Source organism: Aquarana catesbeiana, linkage group LG06 (genome assembly GCF_042186555.1).
Source record: "Aquarana catesbeiana isolate 2022-GZ linkage group LG06, ASM4218655v1, whole genome shotgun sequence".
Lineage (NCBI taxonomy): Eukaryota > Metazoa > Chordata > Amphibia > Anura > Ranidae > Aquarana > Aquarana catesbeiana.
In genome coordinates, this window is record NC_133329.1 from 320,268,175 (window position 1) to 320,294,816 (window position 26,642).

The window sequence follows — 26,642 nt, forward strand, 5'->3', positions numbered from 1 at the left end:
ACACGGTCGGACATTGATCGGACATTCCGACAACAAAATCCATGGGTTTTTTCCGACGGATGTTGGCTCAAACTTGTCTTGCATACACACGGTCACACAAAGTTGTCGGAAAATCCGATCGTTCTGAACGCGGTGACGTAAAACACGTACGTCGGGACTATAAACGGGGCAGTAGCCAATAGCTTTCGTCTCTTAATTTATTCTGAGCATGCGTGGCACTTTGTGCGTCGGATTTGTGTACACACGATTGGAATTTCCGACAACGGATTTTGTTGTCGGAAAATTTTATAGCAAGCTCTCAAACTTTGTGTGTCGGAAATTCCGATGTAAAATGTGTGATGGAGCCTACACATGGTCGGAATTTCCGACAACAAGGTCCTATCACACATTTTCCGTCGGGAAATCTGACCGTGTGTACAGGGCATTACTGTTTTATTCAGATTAATAATGCATACTGATACTGGCCAATTTTGTTTTAGGATTTTGGCTTCAATGACATCTGGTCATGAAAGGGTTAAAATTCTTTGCCACTGTTTAATTTCTTTGTTTAGGTCAGATGCTGCAATATTGTATAATGATCGTTCCGTACTAGAAAATCATCACGTCAGTGCTGCCTATCGAATCATGCAAGAGGATGACATGAATATTTTGGTAAATGTATCCAAAGACGACTGGAGGTAAAAATTAAAGTTTTTTGAAAAGTATATTTAATGATTTGAACCTTCAAAATTATTATTCATCTATGATAAAGGGTGTATTGCATGAGAGCTGGCTATAGTGAATACTATAAAATTACACACACAATATAATACATATAATAAACACATATGTCCATATGTCATCATATTTTTATATATATATATAGAGAGAGAGAGAGAGAGAGAGAGAGAGAGAGAGAGAGAGAGAGCTGACTTCCTATAATTTACTTAAAGAGGAACTCCAGTCAATAATTTTAAAATGAAAAAAAAAACCCTGAAAGAGCCAAATATGCCATAATCCTATTTATGGACTTAATTCTTACCAATAGTCTAATTGGCTCAAATTTGGGTGTCAGTAGCCATTGTTAGTGAGGGCAGCTGCAGCCAGTGCCCATTATCTTCAGAGAAAACTAGCAGCTACAAACCCATGATGACCTGCTAAAACACTCACTATGTTATTAGTAGGGAGAGGGAATTATTGTAGGAGGAAAACAGACTGAAGGTCTGCAATAAATCAAACACTTTATTTAAACATTAAAGCAAAATGTAATGTTAATTTTAAAATGGCCCAGGTGCATCAAAACAAAAGGTGTTTATTATATTACTGTTGATTTTCTTTCAAAAGCAGGCACAGCCTGAGTAGAAGAGCCAGTCCCTTACCAAAAGCTTCAGAGTGGGATGCTTGTGCCCTGTGTGGAAGCAGTGATCTCTCTGTCGAGGTCCAGCATGCCCCCTACTGAGTCAGATCTAAAGAATTGGAAGCTAATTCTTTCTTCTGTTTGAAGAGCTCTGGCTCTGACACAGCAGGGGCATTTTAGACATCTGCAGAGAGCACCTGGAGTGTATTTAGTCAATTTAAATTAAAATAATAATACCGTATAAAGATATTATTTAAAGCACACTTGTTGCAATGAAGTTTGGCCATGTGTTCATTGTAGTAAAATGATTATCCTTTTTATTGTGGCATTTTTATTTTAGTGCCTTGTATATTTATCCTTTGTCCGTTTCCTTTATCAAGTGCTTGGCGGTAATGGAAGAGAAACAGTATATGTAGTTCAAAAGAATACAGGGTATGAGGCACTGAGATATCCAACAGTGAGCAATGTTAAGATAACTTGTAGGTATGTCATATAAACTATATTTCAATATATAAGCATATTATATTGTGCTTTGTAATTGTTTGCAGAGACTTGAGAACACTGGTCATTGAGATGGTTTTATCTACGGATATGTCTGGTCACTTTCAGCAGATAAAAACTATGAGGAGTACACTACAACAGCCAGAAGGGTAAGTGGTTAAATGCCATTATTGATCTTAACTTTGTAATATTTTACTAGACTCATGTCTATGTACACTTTAGTTATCAGTTGAAGGGACCGTTTACGTAAAGTAATATTTCCTTTAACCATTTTAACCCCTTTCCTGCCAAGTTCGTTTTTCAGATTTCAACGCTGTCACATTTGGCAATTCCCTAGTCATGCAACAATGTACTCAAAATTACATTTTTATCATTTGTTTTTAGACAGACAAAGCTTTCTTTTGGTGATATTTGACTGGTTCCCGCCCGGCCCATTGTACAGACAGAGCTTTCCTTTGGTGATTTTTAAGTGCCCTGATTATCAGTGTAGCCCCATCAATGCCAATCAGTGTCCATCAGTGCCACCTCATCAGTGGCCATTAGTGCTGCCTCATCAGTGCAGCCTCATCAGTGCCCATCAGTGCAGCCTCATTAGTGCCCATTGATGCAGCCTATCAGTGCCCATCAGTGCAACCTCATCAGAGCACATCAGTGAAGAAGAAAAATTACTTATTTGTAAAATTTTATAACAGAAACGAAGAAAAAGATTTTATTTTTTTCAAAATTTTGAGTCTCTTTTTGTTTGTTTAGAAAAAAATAAAAATCCCAGTGATGATAAAATACCACCAAAAGAAAACTCTATCTGTCTAAAAAAAATGGTAAAAATTTCATATGGGTACAGTATTGAATGACTGCAGAATTGACATTCAATGTGCGACAGCGCTGAATGCTGAAAATTGGCCTGGGCGGGAAGGGGGTAAAAGTGTCCGGTATTGAGGTGGTTAATCACCACTGGTTTTTTTTTGGTTTTTTTTGACTATATGAACGATAAAAGGCTAATAAAATGTAATACAGCCTGTTTCTGTTATAAGGTTTTGCAAATAATCTTTTTTCAAAAATTTAGACCAAAATGTATTCTTCTATATTTCTTTGGTTAAAATAACCAAAATCAGTGTATATTATTTAGTCTGTGTGAAAGCTACAGAGTCTACAAACAATAGTACAGTACAAATAACTGAAAATTGATCAATCCTGATGTAATGAGTGCCTATCTAATTTCTTGAGGCTCTAAAATGCCAAGACAGTACAAATACCACCCAAATGACCCATTTTTAGAAAAAAAGACAGTCCAAAGTATTCAGCAAGGGGCATGGTGAGTTTTTTTAAATTGTATTTTTTTTTTGTCACAATGTCAAATGAAGAAAATAATTATTTTTTTACAAAGTTGTCATCCTAACAAGTTATTTCTTATACAAAGCACAGGCATACTTACAATTACATCACAAAACACATTCTTCTATGCCTCCTGAGTATGGGGATACCACATGTGTGAGACTTTTTCACCACATAAAAGGGCCCAAAATCCAAGGAGCACCTTCATGCGTTTCAGAGGCAATAAATTGCACATCTAATTTCCTGACTACCTATCACATTTCTGGAGGCCCTGGAGCACCTGGACAGTGGAAACACCCACAAAATTACTACACTTTGGGGAGTAAACACCCCAAGGTATTTGTTAGGAGGCATGGTGAGTCTTGAAAACTTCATTTTTTTGCCACACGTTTTGGGAAAATGCGTCAAGAAAATTAAAATATATATTTTTTTTTAAATTTTACACAAAGTTGTCAATATAATAAGACATTTTTCACACACAGCCCAACCCAAAACACATTCTGGTACTCGAGTATAGCAATACTACATCTGTGAGACTTTTTCACTGTCTGGACTGAATATGTACAGGACAGTGTATCTTGTGTATCACACAAATCAACCAATTATGTCAAAACCAATGTACTGTAACTGTCACCTCTGTATGATTGTAACGTTACCTATAGCAATCCCCATTCCTATAAGCCAAGCAAGTCTAGTCTACTGGTACCTGGCTGTCCCCAGGAATGCAATGTTCACTGACCAGAAAGTACAGAAGGCTGAAGACAGTAAGAACAAAATAGTTCCTGTCATTTTAGGAGAGCAGTTGTCCACAGAGGATGACTGGGACTGATGTCTCCAACATGCAGAGGGGTCAGTTCAGGTGACAGGCAGATACATAGTATGTTTTTTTCCCTTTGCAGCTGTGGCAGGAATTATACCCTCTGTATGCCCACCAATCGCAACCCATTTAGGTGAACGGGAATGCTTGTGTGGGTGCCTTTTCACAGCCTAGGCCACTTTTTTTTATTTGGATTACCATCACCTACCCCTTTCCTTATCCTTATTACATAAGTAGGAGGAATTGTGTAGTTCCAAGAGGATAAATTGGAAAGGAGAGACCACTGGAGTAGCTACTTCAGTGATTTCCAGCTTTCCAGGGGATCGTCCCAGGTGTGATATATACATAGTCACATTGCTCCAAGCTGGAACAATGTATCTATGTAAAATTATACTATGTCTGGAATTATTCTTTGTCTGTATTTAAGGTTATTAATATAAAAATATGAATGGTGTATGCATTGTGTTAGAAATAATAAAGCCAAGAAAATTGTTGAGGTAAGAGTCTATAAAAAATGAAATGAAACTCTCCTCACAGTTTGATATGCAGCGTTATCACAGTATTTATAACAGTGCATTGTATTATTTTGCAATTAGCAGATAAAGCAGACTAAGATTACTCTTGGTGAGCCGTCCAGAAATTTCTCCTTTCATTGTCAGAGTTCCATTTCAGAAAATAATTGAACTGTGCTCTTTATCTGACAGAATAGACAAATCGAAAGCAATGTCCTTGATTCTTCACGCTGCAGACATCAGTCATCCAGCAAAAACGTGGGATATGCATCAGAGGTGGACAGACTTACTGATGGAGGAATTCTTCCGACAGGTGCTAGTTCAATATTCCATTCACTACAGAAAAACCCAATTCTAAAACGGGCGTTTTTCTCACAGCTACTAATTGTAAAATTATTGCTAAAATTAATAATGTACTTTGAAAAGAGGACTTACCATTTAGAATTATAGTTCACATGAATAAAAAGAGCACATGTCACCTCTTATCTAATTACATTCTCTTTTTAGAAAAAGAAAACCTCTTTCTTGCCTTAATAAAAATTGATGCTTCGAGTTCCATTAGGGTATTTACATGGCCTGGACAAAGATGGGAGACCCTATGGTTACCAGGAGCAATGTGGGTGTTTTTCATCATTAGAGACTGTGGGCAGTTTATTTTTTGTCAGTTATCCAGACCTTATCAATGAGATAAGAGGATCAGCAGGAGGCAGTGCCTGCCAGTGTAATTTTTATATATACATGAAAACAATATCTATTTTTTTTAACACTGGCACACTTTAATAGGCTTACGTTGCACAGATATATATTAAAAAGTACAGAATCTCTTTACAAAATTAACTAGCTAAGTTCAGATTTATGAAGTAATATGTTGGTGCACTAAAAGCAAATTTCTTATTATTGTTATTGGCTTTTAAGATCTTTGTGAGGTCTCTGACAGTAGGATCTGCTGGCCTATTTTCATGCTCTACTCACTCATCATACTGCCGTAATCCTCCTGCTGGCACAATTTGAGTCCCATTTTTCATTTGTGATGTCCACCACAGATGCTTAAAATGTAACTCCACTTTTGTTGAGGAGAAATATTCCCTGTACATTATAATTTTTACAAACTTTGTGGAAAATTCCTAACTGTTTCTGTTCTGAAGAAATAGCTGCTTGTTTCACTAAGCCCTATTCAGACTGGTTCCTAAATGGTATTGTCTGTGTTCACTATAACCACCTGAGCAAAACTCTTTGATCTAATGAGTAAAGTTGTAGTGCCTGCATTGTAAAATATAAAATCTCCTGTGCAACCACACAAAGTTACAATGTGATGCCCAAAAAATACTCCCTACTGTGATCTATTCATTTTAAATCACCACTGCTGCCGCTCTAATCTTGTAGCCTTCCACACAACACATATCAATATTAGAATTTTCATAATACAGTGCTGCAGTATGATATACACACTTATGCCAATAATACAAAAATGTAAAAAAAAAAAAAAAAAAAAAGTGCCATTTTTTAATTTATCACAGTCTTAAATGTTTTATATATATCAGTCTTGTACTTCACATCAATCTTCCATAGTGGACGTCACATGCTCCCCAACTCCTCCACCACAAACTGCTCACCTGGTACTTTGACCTATAGAAATTAGGTCAGAATGCCCCTTCCCCTTTAAAAAGGTAATATAGCCTGGATTGATGTAAAAGCCAAAAGGGATCCATAAATTACTTAATATGCCCCATGCACCTCCGCTGGTTTTTCAAGAAGTTACTTAACATAATTTTCTCTACCAGTGCTCAAAATAAAAAATGTAAACCATCATAGTGTTTTCCTTAATCACACAAACATTTATTAAACTATATAAAACACTCACATGGCAATGTGCACTATTCTGGTGCACAGCAGAGAAAGAGCTTGTATTGTCCCCTTAAGGTGTGGATGGAAGCTGTACTTTTGTTTTTTTAAACTTCTCACTGTCCCCTTAAGGTATGGATGGAAAACGCATTTTTTAAGATAAAGTCCACACTGTCGCCTTAAAGGTGGTGAATAAACTCCTCTCACTGTATTCCCTGGGCTAGTGTTCCTTCCGCCTGACTTCCTGTATGGCACACTGACGTCACTAGCTCTGACCCTTACTCATGGCGCCACTGTGCAGAAGACACTATGATGGTTTATATTTTTTATTTTGAGCACCAGTGGAGAATAATATGTTAAGTAACATCTTAAAAAAACAGCAGAGTTGCACGGAGAATATGAAGTGATATATGAATACATTTGGACTTACACCTTACATCAATCCAGGCTATAATACCCCTCTAAAGGGGAAGGCGCATCCAGGCCTAATTTCTATAGCTCAAAGTACCAGATGAGCAGTTTGTGGTGGAGGAGTGTGGAGCACATGGTAATTCACTTTAGAAGATTGATGTGAAGTGCAAGATTGTTATATATAAAACAATTTGCGACTGTGATAAAGTTTTTAAAAAGCTGGACTTTTTTGATTTTTGCACTTTTTTCCCTATTATTATATTACCAACACAAGTGTGTATATTTTACTTTAGCTCTGTATCTTCAGAATTCTAATATTGTAGTGCCTGCATTTCTTTGGTAGACAAGCCTTGGGGAGCAGCTCACCAAAAATGTAATTCCTACTGCAGGGATACCTAAAATGTTACTTATAGCTAAGTGAAGATTCCCAAATGCAGTCAATCACACAAGCTGAAAATTAGATTTCTGGGGGCATACTGTACACCAACAGTGTACTAAACGGCTCCTGATTGACCTTTTGCATTACATTTTTTGACAGTTTTAGAAACTTGAAGTAGTGGCAGATTAAAATGGTAAGGTACATTTTTCTTTTCCAATGTTTTTATATAAAGTTTTGCAGTTCAGTTATTATAAGTGTAACTAGTACAGTATATGTAGATGTAACACAAAACTGAGTATAATGCAAGTGACACTTTCAGGCCTACTGATACTGCAAAGTTCATATAGGTAGGAGAGGAGAATGATGCATGATGGGTGTGCCATTAATATCTCAAGGAATGTCTCTATGTGGCAGGACTCCAAAGTATATGTTTGGATGATCATGTGTACAGTACTGCGTCTAGGTATGAATAGTAAATATTTAGGACTTAGTGCAGAACAAAGGAGAGAAAAGCATAGGAGACAGAGCAAGTTGGGATAACAATGGGTGAGAATGAGGGTATAGTTAGGATGAAAGAGAGGGACAGGATGAGAAGGGGGGATTAGTGGACAAAGGTCCTAGAATGAATTTTAAGGGGAAATGTTAAGGTCAAGTTTTAAAAATATAAGATGGGAAATATCAGTCAATTCCTGCTTCCGCCAAGGAGCCCAAGTCTAAGAATTGGGCAGGGAGGTTTTTGTTAATTTATGAAGCAGTACATGATGTTTTAACTCTTGAAAAAAAAAAAGGGATTGCTTCTTACAGGCTGAAACTAGAGTTTGTTTGGCTTTCAAAAGCACAATTTTTGTTCATTTTTGCTGATGACTGAAGAAGGTATCAATTTTAGTGTAAATCAGTGCTGTCCAGGGCTCCCTTCTAACAAAAGTGGAGTTTTCCATTAAACTCAACAACATTAAGAACAGGGGTGGCCCTCTATGAATAATGGATAGATTCATGCATAGCACTGCAAGATGCCTGCCGCAGCCTGTCCCCCTCCTCGGTGATCCCCGATGTGCCTGCCGATCTGGTAAGTGCCATTGGACCATCAAACAGCCGGGGGAGGGTTGTTTGCCCCCCCCAACAAAAAACCACCAGCCGCCACTGATTAAGAAAAAGGGATGCCTACAGTATTCGCTATGTGCCTTTCTGCCAAATCAGAACAGGATACAACAGGATATTATTGAGCTTTGGTTTGGATGAAACTAGGAGGCATTTGTAATTCCTGGGCCAATGAGCTGCAGCAGGGACATTTCCCACCCACCAGCATATAGTCTTATTAATTCAATGATGTCACAAGCATCCCTGGGCTTTTGTGTATGAGAATTCCTCAGCCACAGCTCACTGACCTGGCACTGACAGCTGACTTTAGGGACCCAGAGGCAAATCTAAGCACTTTCTCAACGAGCATCTGATGTTTAGGCTTGGAAGGAGCCAAGATCTGCACCTAAATTCTGCTGGGCTTGCTATGACTTTTTTTTTTTTCCTGACTTTTAAATAGCAAACAAGTAATTCATTAGACCAATATGTCACTATGATTTAAACCCTTAATAATATTTAGGCTAAATTAATAACACATTCACTTCCTGTGCCCCCACTAGAGTTCATTGATGAATGTTGAATTTTAAGTCAGGATGCACAAGTGTACATACAATGATATTGACACTGGCAAATCCTGTCCTCCATGCCCTACATAAACCCATCTTATCCTAATTTTTCTGAAATTTGGACATTGAAAAGATATTACTGTGGTATCACCTCCTCCACCAGGAACAACAGTTCTTGGAGCAAGTGTGGACATGGAGTTGCTTAAACTTCCTGCATAATTCCATCCCCACTGAGCCCTACGCTATATTAACAAAAGTATTGGGACACCTGCCTTTACATGCACATGAACTTTAATGGCATCCCAGTGTTGGTCCGTAGGGTTCAATATAGAGTTGACCCAACCTTTGCAGCTATAACAGGTTAAACTCTTCTGGGAAGGCTGTCCACAAGGTTTAGGAGTGTGTCTATCGCAATGTTTGACCATTCTTCCAGAAGCGCATTTGTGAGGTCAGGCACTGATGTTGGACAAGAAGGCCTGGCTCACAGTCTACGCTCTAATTTATCCCTATAGTGTTTTTGATCGGGTTGAGGTCAGGACTCTGTGCAGGTTAGTCAAGTTCCTTCTACCCCAAACTTGCTCATCCATGTCTTTATGGACCTTGCTTTGAACAAAAGAACAACTCCACCCATCTATTTCTCTCTCCACCACTATCTATGCTGTGTTAACGGCTGCATTTTGGGCAGGCAGCTTGTGACTGGGTGTACTCGCCATACACTCTGTTGTCCGACTGTGTCTGTGCACTTTGCTTATAGTAACAATTTTGCCAATAAAGACTGAATGGCCAATAAAAGATAAACATTGCATATCATCCATGAGTAACAAAAAAGGAAGAGCAAAAGTTAGAGAGGATAGTGTAATAGCAATGATGTGACAGTAATAGGATCAAATAAGTGTAGCATCACAAGAAGTAATTTCCAAATATATAATAAAAGGGAAACAGGACTATGAATCTTTGACCTGGGGTAAAAATATTTCCAACTTGTGCATTCATGTTAGTGACAGTTTTCTGTGGGTAAAAAAGGGCACCACACCAAGTGTTCCCGCAGTGACTGGTACTGGGGACCATAGTGAAATGTAGGCGTCATCCTAAAGTTAAACTCCAAACAGATGTAAAAGACACAAACCAACCATGCTCTTTAAATGTTTAATGCATTCTTAAATTTATTGTTAAATGTAAACAGTGTACTTACCGGACTTTGACTGTTATAAGCCTATTACAGTGCCTGTATAGTAGAGCTCAAACTAAGGAATACATAAGCAGCACAAACAGGGCCGGTGCTTAACTATTTTGTGCCGTAGGCAAGACTAACACTCCCCTGTGGCCAGGGTGTCATTAGTCTTGCCTAGGGCCGCGCAGGTGACAGGATCAGAGAGCGGACTCACCGGACTTAGCAACTACATTCAGAGTCCCGCCTCCGCAGCTGTGCCCGCCTCCTCCGCTGACCTCATCCCGCCTCCTCCACCTCCCCAGCTGTGCCCGCCTCCTCCTCCGACCTCATGCCCGCCTCCTCCGCCTCCCCAGCTGTGCCCGCCTCCTCCGCCACCCTTATGCCCACCTCCTCTGTCTCATGTTCCCCATGCTTCCCTGCCAGGCTAACAAGGAAGTCAGCACTTAAGAGTTGTTAGTAAATCTAAAGGAGATTGTACAGTCAGATTGTAACATGTTTGTCAGTCCAGGAACTACACAGTCTTTCAGGTAAAACCTGCACAACCCACTTCCACAGTTACTGCTCCAGAGCAGAGGAAGGATGAGCTTGGGTTTGGTCCAAACCCCTCCTGGGGGAAGATGTCAGTGCTGAGCCAATCAACTGCAGCATTCCCCACCCTTCAGCTGCACATAAACAGAGGGGCAGGGATGCTCGTGACATCATTAACCAAATATGACCACATGGCCTTATAAGGTCAATGATACTACCGCTTTCCTATCAGGTTCGGACCAAATTCAAGCCAAATTCAAGCTCACCCTTAAAGCAGAGGAGAGCCAATTCAATAATAGGTGTGATATTGTACAAGCTGCACATTTCTTATGCCTAATTCAAAATATTTACAGCAGACATTTTTGATTACAGGGCGACAAAGAGGCTGAATTAGGGCTTCCATTCTCACCACTCTGTGACAGAAAGTCAACACTGGTAGCACAGTCACAAATAGGTAATGTTCATATTCTTTCTCTAAACAGATGTGGTGAAACTCTTACTGGTGACTCCGTTTAGAAACTCTATCTGGAATAAAGAAATGATTAAAGTATGAGAACTGAAAATACATTTTAAACCAAAAAAATATATAATATTTGCTTACCAGGCCTTATATATGCTGCTTGCATTAGTTTTCCTTTTTTCCTTTTTCACCTGGTGATCCTGCCAGTAACACACTCCCCATCTTAGGGTGGAAATGCTCACTACTCTACTGTATCTATGGAGGAGTAAAGTAGCCACACTTGGACATCAGCATTGCCACCCCATGGAGTGGATAGTGTTGGATGAAGTAGTAGAATTATATAAATTTTATATAAGTGACTAGCAAACAAAAACCTAACTTCAGCAAACACTTTTTAAGCAGTTACAGAAATATATTTTATTTTCATTTTAGGATAATGGTTTTGGCTACATAAATAAAAGCTGACCATTGTTAGAACCCCTATCAGTGTTGAATGGTTTGACTCAAGCTCTAACTGCCACTTTTGCTGGACAGCTTGGTCTGTTAAAAAAAGTTAAAAATGAACAGACTTATTAGCAGGATCGACCGGTTAAAATAAAGCAAGGAAGACGAAAAAAAGAAAACCAATGCAGCCACAACATGGCTAAGCTGCAATATATTACATTTTTGGGTTTTGGGTTTAGATACACTTTAAGCTTGCTGGGGCCAGTAAAGGCAAACCTTTGCATGCCGATAAGCGAAGCAGGTTTGCTTGATGCCCCCTGCACTTTCCACCCATCAGAGAACAGGGAAAGAGCTCTTTGTAAGTTCTGGGTTTGTCTACATTAGAGATCACAAAAACTAAAGAGCCTTCACTGTCCCATCTGTCTCTGCTCAGGTGACAGGTCACTGCATGGTGGAAGGCAGGAGAGAAAGTCATATGCTCCCTCAGAGTGCTGGGCATTTCATAGGGCTCTGGCAAAGGGGGTGGGGGGCACAAGGAAGGTAAGTATCAGCAGTAGAGTGACTGGTTATCCAGCAAACATGTCACTTCTCCCAAAGTGGGCAAAGTGCAGGTTTTCTTTAAGAAATCACCTTAAATTGGCTGGCTGCTATAAAATGATACACTTTTGCATATTGTCATTGCTATTTGCGTTGCTTTAACAAAGTAGCCCATGTGTATTTACCTTTGGGTATATATGTTCATATTGTCACATTTTGAGGAAGTGGTGAGTGCTGGCAGCTATTTATATATATATATATATATATATATATATATAACTATGTGTATTTACCTGTTTTATGGATAAAAGTTCCTGCCTTATAAGAGGACATAAACAAAGGCATTCTTTACATTTTTACAATGGAAATGCAGTTGGACTGTGCCAGTGATTCTGGATACACACTGCCCTGCAGTCCAGAAAAATTATATCCTGTTATGCTGGTAGTGATATTTGCAGGTCTACAAGCTGAATAAATAAACAAGGGAATATTCAAATTGGTCTCCAAACAGGAGACCAATATAAATACAAATATTCAGGTAACCAAAACTTGAACAAATTGTCAATTCTCCTTATTTGATTTTAACTATTTAGAGCTCCAGGACCTGAAATCATGATGTGAAGGCAGTGATGCCCATGCACTGTAAACAGGACATCGCACTATAACCTTTTTAATGATAGAAGTTTACCGAAATATCACAAAGTGGCATTTCATTCTGTTCTTTTTGCCACAGTGTGGCATAGTGGTGTAAATTGCCAATAATACGAAACGTGGCTTTTTGCCTTGTCATTGTGTTGGGACTTCTTTGGGAAAGGCTGCCCAGCAGAATGCAACGCATCTAGTATGAACCAGCTCGTAACCCAAATAGACTGATAGTTTATGTGACAAGGCAAGACAAAATTACAAAAGTAACAAGCTATACACAAGGGGACAAGAATGAGGTCCATAGTAAAATCCTTGTGAAGCAAGGGTGTAACCCAATGACTGTTATGGGGCTCAGAAACACAGAGGAGCCAGGACTGTGATTTATGTAGGTAACAATAGCATTTGGCAAATTCATTTTGATGATATGAATATACTGTACACTATATTACCAAAAGTACTGAGACACCTGCCTTTACTCACATGAACTTTAATGGCATCCCAGTCTTAGTCCGTAGGGTTCAATATTGAGTTGGCCCACCCTTTGCAGCTATAACAGCTTCAACTCTTCTGGGAAGGCTATTCACAAGGTTTAGGCATGTGCATATGGGAATGTTTGACCATTCTTCCAGAAGCACATTTGTGAGGTCAGGCACTGATGTGGATGAGAAGGCCTGGCTAACAGTCTCCACTCTAATTCATCCCAAAGGTATTCTATCGGTTTGAGGTCAGGAAAGTCAAGTTTCCCCACCCCAAACTCGCTCATCCATGTCTATATGGACCTTGCTCATATAGCACAGTGGTGTACAGTCATGTTGGAACAGGAATGAGCAAACTGTTCCAACAAAGTTAGGAGCATGAAATTGTCCAAAATGTCTTGGTATGCTGACACCTTAAGAGTTTTCTTCACTGGAACTAAGGGGCCAAGCACAACCCCTGAACAAAAAAAAACACACTATAATCCTCCTTCCACCAAATGATTTGGACCAGTGCACAAAGCAAGATCTATAAAGACATGAATAAGCGAGTTTGGGGTTGGAGAACTTGACTGACCTCAAGCTGTTATAACTGCAAAGGGTGGGCCAACTCAATATTGAACCCTATGGATTAAGACTGGGATGCCATTAAAGTTCATGTGCGTGTAAAGGCAGGTGTCCCAATGCTTTTGGTAATATAGTGTATATTTAGTTGGATTCATTGCTATAAAAGCAATATCACGAAGGAACGAAGGAAGAAGCAGAGGATCTGAGGAAGAAGCGGAGGAAGAACAGGATGGAGGAAGAAAACCGAATGAAGACCAGAAGAAGATGGAAGAATAAGCGGGGAAAGAAGAAGACATTAATAAAGGAATTGTCAAAAACCGTCTCTTGTCTTTTTTAACATGACAATTTTTTGTGAAATGGTGGGGGTACATATGTACCCCATTACCATTTCACACAGGAGGGGTGGGATCTGGGGGTCTCCTTGTTAAAGGGGGCTTCCAGATTCCGATAAGCCCCCCCCTGCATACCCCCACAACCACAGGGCAAGGGTTGCGGGGATGAGGCCCTTGTCCCCATCAACATGGGGACATCCTCCCCATGTTGAGGGCATGTGGCCTGGTACAGTTTGGGGGGGCGCTCTCTTGTCCCCCCCTCTTTTCCTGCGGCCTGCCAGGTTGCGTGCTCGGAAAGGGGCTGGTATGGATTTTTAGGGGGACCGCCATGCCATTTTTTTTTTACATTTTGGCGTGGGATTCCCCTTAAAATCCATACCAGACTTGAAAAAAATGGCCTGGGATTCTCCCACAGTGCATTACCAGGCCCTGGTATGGAATTTGGGGGGACCCCCACGCATTTTTTTTTTAAATTTTGGTTTGGGGTTCCCCTTAATATTCATACTAGACCCAAAGGGCCTGGTAACGCACTGTGGGAGAATCCCAAAAATGACTTTTATGAGTATTGCAGAGACCCGACAATTCATTATAGCTGCCGGCGCTACCGCTAGTACTTTTAAATTACTTTTCTTTCCTTTAGAAATGTCATTTTACTCTCGGACTGTAGTAAACACAGGAAACATGCGTCACTTTACAGGCATACTATAGACACCCCCCAGGTACGAAATTTAAAGGAATATTTCACTTTTATTGTTTCAATTTAAGCATTATTAAAATCACTGCTCCCGAAAAAACAGCCGTTTTTAAAACTTTTTTTTGCATTGATACATGTCCCCTGGGGCAGGACCCAGGTCCCCAAACACTTTTTATGACAATAGCTTGCATATTAACCTTTAAAATTAGCACTTTTGATTTTTCCCATAGACTTTTAAAGGGTGTTCCGCGGCTTTCGAATTTGCAGTGAACACCCCAAATTGTTCGCTATTCGGCGAACGGGCGAACAGCCAATGTTCGAGTTGAACTCATGTTCGACCCAAACAGACAGCCCATCCCTAATGTTGAATCAAGCACTTTGTACGGTACATTCGTTGTGTAAAATTAATTAAAATTTTAATTTGTAAAGTGCTGTGCAAACTGTTGGCGCTATATAAATCCTGTAGAATAATAACAATAATAAAAATAATCATTTTTAAAAAGTAATATAATCCATTTAATTTCTAGTATTTATTATATTGTGGAATAGTGAACTTTGTATTAGTATTTTGTTATGTTGAAACTCATTTACATTTATCTTTTAGGGTTCATAGACTTCATAGTGGAGCCGACATTCACACTTCTAACTGACTCAACAGAGAGAATTGTTATTCCTCTTATAGAGGAAACTACAAAATCTGATCACTCTGTCTTTGATAAGCCCAGGTATGGTAGCTTGTATACTTACTCTTGGTATTAGGAAGTATTTTTTCTTTTTCTGGCATAAATATGTTATTTTCCTGATTTTTCTGAGCATTTTATTCTTATACAGTACTGTCACCTAGTGGCAACTTGGTATACTTACAGAATGTTTGTACCATTAATTATACCATTTCTTCATAGTATTAATTAAAGCAAGATATTTATACCTTATAGTTGTTCATATAGAAAGATTAGCATCGATTCACTTAGGTGTATACTCAGGTGTATGAGTTATTTTAATTGCACCTATTATTTTAATGTATGATAATTTTCTCATCAAAATGTTAATTTCACAAGCGTAAATGTAGCATGGATGTGAAATGATTATATTATTCTCATGGAAATTTATATTTAAAAATCGAGACTCTCTATTTATATGAAATCTGCAGTTAATTCATTTTATTTCCATTTCAAATGGTGCCATGTTCTGATCTACTCTAGTATAACATCACAATTGTCCCTATTATCCAAATCTGGAAGCTAAGGCTTAGTGATAGCCTTTGTCATAATCTTTATGAATTGAACCCTATAGCCTTATTCTATAAACAGAGCAAGACATGATACAATAAGTGCAAATACCCTAAGCATTCAATAATGCTTAAAATAACTAATAATGAAAGTCAATCAAATGCAAAATAGGGTAGGTTTAAATAAAGACATATGTAAATAACTTTTAACCTGAAAATGCCCCTTCAGCCTAAAAATGGATTAATACAGATTAACACTATATTTGTCAGATACCATTAAAGGATTTTTTTTAACTATATGTAGGTAGTTATTATTTTTCACATTTTTGTCTAATTTATTAAAACATAAAAAATATAGAATCTATAAATATTTTTTTAACCACTTTAGGACCAGGCTTTTTCTGGCACTTTTTGTTTACAAATATAAAATTAATATTTTTTGCTAGAAAATGACTCATAACCCCCACACATTATACATTTTTTTAACAGAGACCCTAGGCAATAAAAAGGCGACCATTGCTATTTTTTATGTTACACTGTATTTGTTCAGCGGTTTTGCAATGCATTCTTTTGGGGAAAAAAAAACACTTTAATGAATTTGAAGAAACAAACAAATTATTAATTTTTTTTTGTAAAATGTGAAAGATGATGTTACGCCAAGTAAATAGATGCCTAACATAATGTAGATATTCACCAGCCCACCAATCACATGCCTGACGAAGGGATTCTGCATGGCTCCGAAAAGTTGCACTACAGGGTTTTGTGATCTTTCTTTAATAAAAACCCCTTTGGCGAAATTGATGATCCCTGGTGTGCTGGCAAATATCTACATTATCGCACAGGTTCCAGTATCCAGCTGGCGGTGGCTATGGCACCCAGTACCTTAAGAGCTCATTTCAGGAATGTGTGCGATTGGAATATGGGCTGTAGATACCTAACATGTCACGCTCTAAAATTGCGCACGCTCATAGAATGGTGACAAACTACGATACTTAAAAAAACTCCATAGGCGACACTTTAAACGCCTTTACAGGTTACCTGTTTAGAGTTGCAGATGAGGTCTAGCGCTATAATTATTGCTCTCACTATAACATTTGCTGCGATACCTCACATGGGTGATGAAAATACTGTTTACTTATGCGTGCACGGCTTTTGTATGTGTTCGCTTCAGCGTGTGAGCACAGAGGGATATGGGCGCTAGTGTAGTATGCACACATGCTAGGGCAGTATATACACAGGCTAGGGCAGTATACACACAGGCTAGGGCAATATACACACAGGGATAGGGCAGTATACAGACAGGGTGGTGTAGTATACACACAGGCTAGGGTAGTATACAGACAGGCTAGGGTATATACACACACAGGCTAGGGCAGTGTATAGACAGACTAGGGCAGTATACACACAGGCTAGGGCAGTATATACACAGGCTAGGGCAGTACACACACAGGCTAGGGCAGTATACACACAGGCTAGGGCAGTATATACACAGGCTAGCATAGCATAGCATTATATAGACAGGCTACACACAGGCTAGGGCAGTATATCGCCAATGGCTCCCACTGCTATCAATCTATCCAATGAGAACAGAGACAGCGGCTGGAGCTGCTGGGCTTGTGCAAGTTGCTGGAACAGATGGGTTCAGGTAAGAAAAAGGGGGGCTCTGGGGGCTTTATCCCATTATTTTATGAAATCAAAAACTTAAAGCACAACTCCACTTTTGTCCAGAAAAAAATATTCCTCTCTGGGTGATGTACATCGCAAGGATTATAACAAACTTTGTTGCAGATTCCTACCTTTTGTTAGAAATCCCTGTGTGTTTCTCTGTGCCTCTGTTCTGAGTTGGTCTAATGGGAGTGGTTTCATAATTAACTGTCATGTCAGAGAATACCAACCAGCCATTTGGCTAATAGAAATGTGCATGTCAGAATGAATGTTCACAGAACGGCCAACAGGAATGTGCATGCGTGCAGGAATATGCGCACGTGAACGGGCGTGCGCACAATGTATCTTGGTGCCAGACGGGCTATTTAAGGATGCTTCTGCCTGTGCTCTAGTCTTCAGCTTTCCCTGTGTCCTGTGTACCTCCAGTGTGTTCCCTTGGTTACTGACTCGGCTTACTCCTGACCTGATATCAGATCCTGCTTCTGTCTTATCGTTAGTTTCTGATCCGGGTCATTCCTGACTTTGGCTCTGCTTCTAAATTGGGACCTCATTGCCCACCTGTTGATGACCCTGGCTATCCAATGACCACGTTCCTGCCTCTGATCCTGACTTACCACCCCAATCAAATGTGTTTGCCCGGCTGTCTGCTGCTGCAGTTCTGCACCATGCTGAACGTTCCTGCTGCAAGTCTGCTGAGAGCTCTGACCAGCTACACACCCTGTACCCGCAGCGCAAGTGGAGTGCTTTCTTAACCTGAGCTAAACTGCTGTGCATTGCTACAGTTCCAGATCTAATGATTTTCCTGCTGCCTTGGAACTGCATCTCCTGCTGCAAGTTCCCTGACCTACATCTGCAGGCACTCGTGTTCCTCCTGTCCCTTGGCACCCTCTGTTTCACTTCCAGTGGGGCCTGAGTTGGAGATACCAAAGAATCTGACATTGTCATTTCAGTCTCAGCTCAGGTACATGACAGTCAGGTGTGCAGCTGCAGAGCACTAATGAGGAAATCTGCTGGGCCTGCATCCCTTTAGACTTGTTCCTATTAAAAGTATCTCTCCAAAAATGACATTTTTGTTGCAGGGGATGCCTGAAATTTGACTTGTATCTTAGGCAGACTTCTGGGAAAATTGGTGAGCCAATCACACAAGCAGGAAATTATGTTTCTGGGGGGTGGTCAGTACACACTCTGTGCACAGAACAACAACAGGTAGCCATTTTGCAATAAATTCTCAGAAAATTACAGTGGCTGCAGATTGAAAAGGAAAGGTAATTTTTAATAACATTCAATTACAATATGATTAGTGTTACAATTCTATGCGCTATATTATTTTTTCTTTATTTGCTATTTTTTTCCCCTACAAAAGTGGAGTTACCCTTTAAGGTGAGAAACTGCGCTAATGGTGAAACAAATATTATGTAAACATTAGCTGTAAGCATGCTAGGCAATATTTACCATAGCATACTAATCAGTAAACAATAATGTGCTTTATTAAATATGAAAAACACCATAGTGCTAGATAGCAGCGTAAGAAAGTCCATGTTATAAATCACAAAGATCCCAATGTATAAAAAGTCCAAAAAAAATTACGAAGTTCACTTGAAGATGATGACATGTATCCCATGCCAGTGAGTCAACCTCTACTGGCATGGGATAACCTGTGTAACCTTCAGATTGTAGAAAGGTTATGTAAGGCGTATGTTGTTATGAAGAACCACCACAATAGTATTCTTCAGAAACCACCCATTGGTTGCAGGCTGGACACTCACTTTAGGCACTCTGAGGTATAAACAATGTAGCCCAAAAAAACACTCTCAAACTCCTCACATATGGCACTGCTAGCAATCTAGTCTCTTTCCAAGTCTCCAACATGACCAGCCTCAGAGAAAGAAGAGAAGATCCATGCTCCACATAGTGTAAGTCTGCCAAGATTTTTATGAAAAAAACTAAAATTGCACTATGAGCAGGAGAGAAAACAGCGCTGTATACACAAGTTGACCAAATTCCATCTCTAGGGACACTCCCAGTGCTTCATGATGTCAACTAGCTCTGTCCTGACTAATTTAATCAAATATGACTTCTCAAAGGGCAAGAACCTTGCAATTTTAGTTTTTTAATAAAATTCTTGGCAGATTTACACTATGTGGAACAGGAGACTCCTTCTCTTCTTTCTCTAAGCATGGTCACATGGGGGACTTGAAAAGAGACTAGATTACTAGCGGTGCCATATGTGAGGAATTTGGGAGTGCTTTTTGGGCCACATTTGTTTACAGCTGAGTGCCTAAAGTGAGCCTGTGCCAGCCTGCAACCAGTGGGAGGTTCCCGAAGAATGCCATTGCAGTGGTTCTGCATAACAACATATGCCATTCATGAACTTTCTATAATCTGAAGGTTATACAGTTCTGGTAAGCTTCACATGAAATATCTGTGGTGGAGGTTGACTCACTGGCATGGGATACACTTTATCATCTTCAAGTGGACTTTGTAATTGTTTTTCGATTTTGGGACATTGGGATCTTTATGATTTTTAACATGGATTTTCTTTATACTGCTATCTAGCATGGTGGTGTTTTTTTATATTTATTAAAGCGCAGCACACTATTGTTTACCTATCTTATTTAAAAAAAAAATGTGGTTTATTCCTTTTAGATATTTTAGAAAGACTGATAATACTATTAAAGAGAAGTCCAATGTGTATCACACTGATTCTAAACAATGCAAAAGTGCCAAAACTTCCACTGTTACAGGATCTTTTACTTCTAATGCTTGAGACTGCTTACATTAACAATATTAACCCTTCTAGAGCTATACAAATCAATCATAGACTTGTAATACTGTGCTACTGCTGGCTTGTAAGAAATAGACTTGTGGTCGGTGATGTGTTTGTGCTGCTAAACCATCGTGGATTAGATACAAAGAAGTCACGTTGCCCCAATTTAGATACCCAGCCACCAAAATTCTGAAATATTGTAGGTACACACGTGTTGCTTTAAATTGCAACATAATGCTGTTCATTTCAGCTTTTTCTATTTTCTGTTGAAAAGGTGATTTGGCCACATTTATAAATGAAGTAGGAACTCCATTAAAAATCCATTTCTTTTCTAGTCTGAATAATTCTGAAGCTGGCGGTGGTACAGACACACAAAGAAAACCCAGCATGCGAACGCCGCTGACTGATGGAGGATCTGTAATGGAATACTCTTTGGCATCTGTGGACTTACAACATTTCAAAAAGAATTTGGTTGAAATAATTCAACAGAACAAGGAAAGATGGAAAGAACTGGCAGTACAAGGTATGTCTGGACTTTACAGCAAGCTGATGCCCAAAGAAAAACAAAGTGGTTTGCTGTTTCAAAAAAATAATACAGCACCAACTTTATGTTTGAAAATCACTTTACATATGTAGGCTTATTCAGTAAAGCAATGCTGACCGCAGTAGTAAATGAACAGAACAATAACTCATTGCAGCCATATTTAGCTTACTGGAAGATGCAGAGGACATTGTAGATTTTTCTGTCGAAGAGGCATGATCGAAAAAGATCTGCTGATGGGCTCCCGATCAGTGCTCTCAGCCAATGGGAGCACTGACCGAAGTGTTCTGGCAGGGGGGCCATCCCCCTGTCAGAACACAATAGCACAGCAGAGAAGACCACTGTACTAACACTGGATTGTTGGTACAGCAGCTCCGACCTGAGCTGTCAGGTTTTTTTCATTCAATCAGCTGGGTTGAATGAAAAAAGCTAGCAGTGTGTACGAGGCTTAAGAGTACAAAGAGGTTAGCGAGAAGATTTGCAGGGTTTTTTGGCGCATTTCTACAGGCATTTTTGTGATTTTTTTTTTTTGTGGGTGTCTGAGCCTTGAGCATTTCTTATTTTTAGCCAATGGAAAGCTAGTTACCAGGGGGAAAAAGATAGGCAAGGTGTACTTTTTTAGCTTACAGCAACACTACAGTACAGTCAGGGGTGAACAGGCACAATTGAAAACCATGGGATTTTGAATGCTGAGTGTTTTGGAGCTTCGAGCCACAAAACACTCAAGTGTGAACAGGGCCTAACATGAAAAAATAACCATTTAAATGATTTTGAGACAAGGTTTATATGAATTTAATCCAGGATATCAAATTTTTTTCCCTATTGGATCTGCTTAGAAAAATGTGAATCCTGGATAAACGTTGTGTGAATCTTGTGTGAAAGCATAAATAGACTCCTTAAAGCAGATCTTCACCCTCTGAATAAACGTCCATCCTATCCACCCCTCCTCAACATGAATAGCACTGTTTTTTTGTTTTTTTTGTCTCCCATTTCTTTAAATGAAAAGTGTCCACCCTGCCCCCCCCCCCCCCATGCATGTCACTTGCCTAGGCAAATGACGTGCACAGTGCATGTTGCCTAGCCCAGGAGGCATAGCCCTTCATTCATAAAGGAGGGGGGGGCAATGCCTAAAACTGTATCATCAGGATGTCAGCTGGCTGAACCTAAAAGAGCCAGCCGGCCTCTCGATGGAATCACCATCAACATCGCAGTATGAGACCGAGCGAGCAGTGGCAGAAGACAAGAGGATCTTAATGGGACAACGCTGGATCTGCTGGGTGGGTGAGTATGTAAACTTTGCAGAAAACACCACCTGGTTAACAGGGGTAAAAAAATAAATAAAATGGGGGTGGAAGAAGATCCATGTGTACATGTTTATTTAAAACTAAAAGACAGTTGGACAGTTGCCTATTACTTATATTAACCAAAATTGCCACCTCAGTAGCGTTCTTTAATTTAGCTTTACTGTGTCACTGCAGGTTAGATTTCCATAACTGTATGCTTAAAATAAGGATACCACCTTTTAAACCTTGGAAAACCAATTGGGGGGTGGGGTTGGATCATGCTGTGTGTACTGTTGTGTAAGTATAGCTTAGTAGGTGTTGCTTAGTCAAAATAGTAAAACAGTGCCAGGTTTTAACCAGGATTATAATAAACAAATTTCTTCTTCAATTTGGGAACTAAGGTAGCTTTTAAATCCTCAGCCTCCTTTTGCAAAATTGCAGTTTTTATTCTGCAAATTGTACTATTTAATACAAAATTATGTTTCTGTCACAAAACAAGATACAATACAAACATACATGATTAAAAAACACAAAACAAAACAAGTCTAAATATGGAAAAAAAAGGCAAAAAATTGAGATAAGGAGCTAATAAGTGATTCTGTATAGGAAATACTGCGCTAATAGCCTATGAAAAAAATTTGCTAGCACCACAACTGACATGCGTTGTGTAATAAACAAAATGGTAAACAAGTGCTGCTGTCAACTCAGGCTCTGTCTTTCTCTGGCTGACAATCTTGGGCACAGTTGTTCTCTCCTCACTGTCTCTGCACTGTCATGTCAGAGCCTTTTCTTTTCCTGGGCTCCTAGACTCTCTCTCTCTCTCTTCCTCTAAAAACACCTCACCCACCTCAGCTCTTCCTGAAACTCCCCTTTTTCCCAGTGTTCTCTCTGTTTAAGTTTTCTGGAAGGACAAGTCAGCATCTCATGTCCATCTTATAGCCAAAAGGAGAAATTGCATGACAATAGTCTTTCATTGCTCCGTGACAACATGCCTGCTACATATGATACACTTAAGCTCCAAAAAGCTACTATGTGCCGAATTAAGGTGCTAAAATGCCAACTGAATTAAACAATCAAGTCTAAAAGTTAATAGTTGTAAATAATATCCATAATATAAGAACAATCAATGTATATGAAACACTCAAGTAACAAGGTGCAATCATATATTGAAATAAAATACCAAAGTGCAAATCAGAATAAATAATAATAAAGTCCAAACAACTGATGGGTGTGTATACTATCCACTCTAATGCCCCGTACACACGGTCGGACTTTGTTCGGACATTCCGACAACAAAATCCTAGGATTTTTTCCGACGGATGTTGGCTCAAACTTGTTTTGCCTACACACGGTCGCACAAAGTTGTCGGAATTTCCGATCGACAACCACGCGGTCATGTACACCACGTACGTCGAGACTAGAAAAGGCCGGTTCAGAACCAAGCGCGGCACCCTTTGGGCTCCTTTTGCTAATCTCATGTTAGTAAAAGTTTGGTGAGAGACGATTCGCGCTTTTTCAGACTCGTGGCTTTCAGATCATTTTCTGCTGTTCAGTTTGTGCTTGTGGGTTTGTATCTGCTCTTCAGTGCGTGCAAGCAAGTTCCGCGTGACTTTAAGGAGTCATTGTATTCTTGTTAGTTCGTTACTGGTTTTCAGGTCGCTCTTCACAGGCCTTGCTGTTCTTCAGTGCGTTCTGTTACTTCGTTCTGAGCAGCCGACCGTTTTCTAGCCATGTTTCGTATGCGTACTCCTCGTAGAGTTTGTGCTGTGCGGGGGCTTGGTGTTGGGGTCCTGACCTTGACACAAGTCCAGTCCATGAACAGGGTGGGGAGGAGTTCATGGACCAAGAATTGGTTGCTTCAGCGTGACCAGTTCTGTCATATGCCTTTGCTCCGTGAGATCCGTGAGAATAATCCTGATGATTTCAGGAACTTTCTCAGAATGACGGACCCCGTGTTTCACCGTTTGTTGACTTCGCTGACCCCCTATATCAGCAGGCAGGATACCTGCATGAGGCAAGCCATCACTCCAGAGCAGAGGTTGGTCACTACCTTGCGGTATTTGGCCACAGGGAGAAGTCTGCAGGACTTAAAGTTCTCTACAGGCATCTCCCCCCAGGCTCTGGGGATCATTATCCCAGAGACCTGTTCTGCCATCATACAGGTCCTACAGAAGGAGTATATGAAGGTAAGATTTTTATGCTTTAATATCACATTTTATTGTATTGAATGTTTGCTAATATATTGTATTTCTTTCCGCATTCCCTAATTACCATGATTGTAATATGCTGTGAATGTCCCCTTTTTCCTCATGCATGCTGGATTTTTATGTAATTATTATTTGAGGTCCTTCATACATATTTGCCCTTCAATAACTTCCCCAGCATGGTGTCTCCTGCCCTATATTCACCTCATGTAGTCACTTAACAATGTATTTTATCAGCTCCATAGTAGTGCTTTACCCCAAACACCCCCTAAAATGTTTGGAAATGTTATTTTAGCTTTAAATTCAGGCAGAGTGCCAGAGGCTTTTTTTGTGGTGTCCCCAAATTTTTTGTAACCCTCCCTCCCCCAACTGCTAAGTCAGCTGATCCCAATTCTCTATCCTCAATCATCTATCTGCTGACTTTGCCAAACCCATACACACTATACCCACCTCTTTACTGGTCAGATTTATGGATGAATTCCCCAAAGCATGTAGTGCAAGGGCCTGCCTGTATACTTTCCAATGGTACTGTTTAAAGTTTTTGGATCCTATTATTATCTTGATAGGTAATAGCAGAATGTCCAAATGTCCTCAAATGTGTACAGTGTGTATTTATATCTTTGTATTATGACACTTCTTACCTGTCCAGTGGGCTGCCAATAGTGTAACTAAGGAGGGGCTGTTCCAAGTAATACCCTGTATTTAGGCATTCATCTCTCAATGAAGTGAAGAGGGTTACCTGTCCAAGAGTTCCCCCCCCTATAATGTTAGAAATGGCCCATGAGAGGGGGGGGGGGGGAATATGATAGGTGTACCTTATACTTTGTTGTTGTTAAATTCCCCTTAGTAAATGCTATCTGGAGGTTGCCCCATAATGTTTGTGTATAATCTGCTTGCCATGTTTCTGTGAAAAAATAGTAATGTTTATTGTTTTTTCCTCAACAGTTTCCTTCAACGCCACAGGAATGGCAGACTGTGGCCTCCCACTTTGCCCAGCGGTGGGACTTTCCTAACTGCGGAGGGGCAATTGATGGGAAACACGTCCACATCGTCCCACCACCCAACTCGGGGTCGTACTATTATAATTACAAGGGGTTTAATAGTATAGTGATGTTGGCGGTGGTGTCGGCTAATTACGAGTTCTTGTATGTGGACGTGGGGAAGAATGGCCGGATGTCCGATGGTGGAGTGATCGCCCATACGGAGTTCTACAGGCGTCTCCAGAATGGCAGCTTGGACTTGCCACCTCCAGAGGACAATGTTGAAGGTCTCCCATTTGTGTTCGTTGCTGATGAAGCATTTGCGCTGGGGGACCACCTGATGCGGCCATTCCCGATGATGACCCTCACCCCGGAACAGAGGGTTTTTAATTACCGGCTGGCCAGAGCCCGAAGAGTGGTGGAGAACACATTTGGAATCCTGGCCAGCCGGTTCCGATTATTTCTGACACCCATCCATATGGCGGAGTATAAACTGAACCATATAATACTTGCCTGCTGTGTTCTCCATAATTTTTTAAGAAAACATTCAGCCAACTATGCTGGCTCAGTTGGGCCTGAGGCCGGAATCCCAAATCCATCAACGCTTGAAAGTGGCCGTCCTGGCTTGTCCTCCCTGAATGCCCGTGATGTCCGGTTACGCTACCTGGAGTTCTTTGCGGGTAGGGGGGCTATCAATATGCCAGACAATCTGTGACACCTTTTTCAAATAAAAAACAAACAAAAGAAATTCTTGGTGGACATTTACTGCTTGTGTTTGTTTTAGCTGACCCTGACAGAAATGTGTTGAGTGCAGAAAATGTCGTGATTGGGTAACCTTATAAAAAATAGTGTTGGCTGGTACTTCCTAAATGCCAAAACACATTTCACTACAAGTGCACTTGCAACTGCACTGAACCTGCACTTGTAGTGCAAAGTGTATTTGCCCTTAGGAAATAACCCCCATTTTTGCATAAAACAGCAATTACATCACCCCAAAAGTGTTGTAGTGTTGAGACAATAATCCACACATTCTTGAGTAACCAACTTTTTTATACCTGCACAATCACATGTGCATTTCCCAAAGGTTTTTAAAACAAACCAACATGTTTGTTGTATAACAATGTTTGCAGTAGCATTATCAAAAATCGAAATGTCCATTTCAGATAAAACAGGCCTTTGTAAAACCAACAAGAAAGCCAAAAAACTTGAACTTACAAAGTTCACATATGGTAAAACCTGAAGGCTATATCAGACATGAGTATTTAGGAACTGGGTTTGATATAGCGTTCAGATGGGGGGAAATCACCCCTGGAAAAGCCAAATTTGGAAGATGCACACCAATTTACGAAT

General features: G+C 40.0%; 1 protein-coding gene across 3 annotated transcripts in view; it reads left to right on the forward strand.

Moving 5' to 3' along the window:
• PDE1A (phosphodiesterase 1A) overlaps window positions 1-26,642 on the forward strand; it is a 490,470-nt gene that overhangs the window by 420,553 nt on the left and 43,275 nt on the right. For all 3 annotated transcript variants that reach the window (XM_073633739.1, XM_073633738.1, XM_073633740.1), the window contains 6 exons: window positions 552-677; window positions 1,885-1,986; window positions 4,691-4,811; window positions 10,845-10,926; window positions 15,229-15,349; window positions 20,620-20,807. In XM_073633739.1, coding sequence (XP_073489840.1) covers window positions 552-677; window positions 1,885-1,986; window positions 4,691-4,811; window positions 10,845-10,926; window positions 15,229-15,349; window positions 20,620-20,807 — 740 coding nt within the window. The remainder of the gene's footprint in view (window positions 1-551; window positions 678-1,884; window positions 1,987-4,690; window positions 4,812-10,844; window positions 10,927-15,228; window positions 15,350-20,619; window positions 20,808-26,642) is intronic.